At 69.8% G+C, this 1,940-nt stretch overlaps 1 protein-coding gene across 1 annotated transcript; it reads left to right on the forward strand.

Moving 5' to 3' along the window:
• Positions 1-73: 73 nt before the first annotated feature.
• On the forward strand, positions 74-1,514 carry LOC104839634 (3-beta-hydroxysteroid-Delta(8),Delta(7)-isomerase-like). Its single transcript, XM_010580016.1, has 4 exons — positions 74-365; positions 699-735; positions 827-957; positions 1,066-1,514. The coding sequence occupies exons 1-4, from the start codon at positions 74-76 to the stop codon at positions 1,272-1,274; spliced, it is 669 nt and encodes a 222-aa protein (XP_010578318.1). The 3' UTR covers positions 1,275-1,514.
• The last annotated feature ends 426 nt before the right edge of the window (positions 1,515-1,940 follow it).

Below are 1,940 nucleotides of genomic sequence, written 5' to 3' on the forward strand. Positions count from 1 at the left end.
TGAGGCCGGTTCCCCCCTCCCTCACCCCCCCACTTCCGCCTTTTCCCACCTCTAACAGCGCAGCGGCGTTGCCATGGCGACGACGGCGCACCCCTATTGGCCGCGATCGCTGCCGTTGCCGGGTTACGTGGCCAGCGAGCGTCCCGGCTGGCAGTGCGCGGGCGCGGTAGCGGCGGCCGGGGCGGGGTTACTGGCGCTGGGTTGGGCGCTGGGCGGGGCGAGAGGAGGGGCAACGAGAAGCCCCGCCCGCCGCCTGGCGCTGGGCTGGTTCCTGATGTGCGCGGGGGTGCATGGGATTCTGGAGGGCTATTTCAGCCTGCGGCACCGGGAGCTGCCCGCCGACACCGGTTTGCTGGCCGACGTCTGTGAGCACCGGGGCGGGGACGCTCGGGGTCCTTGGGGGAGGGTATAAGGGTGGTCTGGGGAGGGGCTGGGTCTCCTAAGGGGGGGTCTGGGTGCCCTGGGGAGGGTCCTGGCCCCCTGGGTGCCTTTGGGGAGGGGTCCCCTGGGGCATCAGTGCGCCCTGAAGGGAAAAGGGGGTTCCCTGGACTCCTGGGGAGGGGGACACGTGGGTGCCAGAGGGCTGTGGGGCAGGGTGGGAGTCCCCTGGGTGTCTGGGTCCTCTGGGGGGGGGTGTGGAGGGGGACCTGCCCACCCCGGATGCCTGGGTCACCCTGTCAACCCCACGCTGCCCGCAGGGAAGGAGTACGCCAAAGCTGACAGCCGCTACATGACGTGAGTTGGGGAGGCCGACGGGGAGGGAGGGGTGTCTGAGGGACCCGGGCGTCCGGGCTGATCCTGCTCTGCGTGTGTGTCCCCTTTCCAGGAGCGATGACTTCACGGTCGCCATGGAGACAGTGACGGCCTGGGCCTGGGGTCCCCTCAGCTTCCTCACCTTCCTCGCCTTCCTGCGCCGCCACCCCACCCGCTACGTCCTGCAGCTCCTCGTCTCCCTCGGTACGCCTGGGGACCCCCGCACACCCAGGGCGGAGGGGTAAGGGGAGGCCGCCCGCATCCCCGGAACCTCCCGGCTCTCCCCGACGGCATCTCCCTTCCTGCACACAGGTCAGCTCTACGGGGACGTGCTGTACTTCGCCACTGAGGCTCGGGCGGGCTGGACCCACAGCGACCCGCGGCCCCTCTACTTTTGGGGCTACTTCGTGGGGCTGAACGGGGTGTGGGTGCTGGTGCCCGGCGCCCTCCTCATCGACGCCTGCCGCAACCTGGCTGCCGCCCAGCGCGCCCTCGACCGTCCTCGCCACAAGGGCCACTGAGCCGGGACGCTAGCCGGGAGACGCCCCCCCACCGCCGAGGGGCTGCTCGGGGCGAATTCGGCACTGGGGAGTCCTGGAGTATTCCGGAGATGGATCGGGCGCGTGCCTGCGTCCCATCGGGGTGATTCTGGTGCTGGGGTTGTTTTCTCCCCCCCCCTCCAGCTCCGCAAGAGCTCAGGGACAGCGGCCTGAATGCCTGGGACCCCCTGGGAGGGGGGGCTTCACCCTCATTAGCGGGGTTGTGTGATTGGGTTTTAATAAATGAGCTGGAAATGGAGCCGTGGGTCTGTGCTGGGAGAGGGAGGGGGACTGGGGATGGGGAAGGGGGTGTGGTCTGCGGGTGATTGACAGCAGCCGGGAGGGCGGGCTGAAGGGAGAGGGCGTGGCAAGTCGGCCCGGCCTCCGCCGTTCCTCGGCCAATGGGAAATTAGGTCGCCTGCCGTGGCCAATGGGAGGGCGGGGTGGGCGGGGTTAGGCTCGGGCCAATCGGCGCTAGGCGTTTTCTCGCTGCTCCCGGCGCGTTGAAGCTGGATGGGGCGCCGGTGGCGCGGCGGCCAATCAGCGGCCGCTCTCTCCTTAAGTCCCGCCTTCCCCAGAACGCCCAATCAGCCTCCGCTCCCTCGGCGGCCCGGGCGCACCGCCCAATCAGCGCCCTCTCCTTCACTA

Source organism: Haliaeetus leucocephalus, unplaced genomic scaffold, assembly GCF_000737465.1.
Source record: "Haliaeetus leucocephalus isolate CR32 unplaced genomic scaffold, Haliaeetus_leucocephalus-4.0 Scaffold689, whole genome shotgun sequence".
NCBI classification, from domain to species: Eukaryota; Metazoa; Chordata; class Aves; order Accipitriformes; family Accipitridae; genus Haliaeetus; species Haliaeetus leucocephalus.

What these genes read in the sequence shown, in the direction of transcription:
- LOC104839634 (XM_010580016.1), top strand. Translation starts at nt 74, where the DNA reads ATGGCGACGACGGCGCACCCCTATTGGCCGCGATCGCTGCCGTTGCCG. An exon ending in CGGTTTGCTGGCCGACGTCT is followed by an intron (nt 366 to 698) that starts GTGAGCACCGGG and finishes CGCTGCCCGCAG; the next exon opens with GGAAGGAGTACGCCAAAGCT. An exon ending in GCTGACAGCCGCTACATGAC is followed by an intron (nt 736 to 826) that starts GTGAGTTGGGGA and finishes TCCCCTTTCCAG; the next exon opens with GAGCGATGACTTCACGGTCG.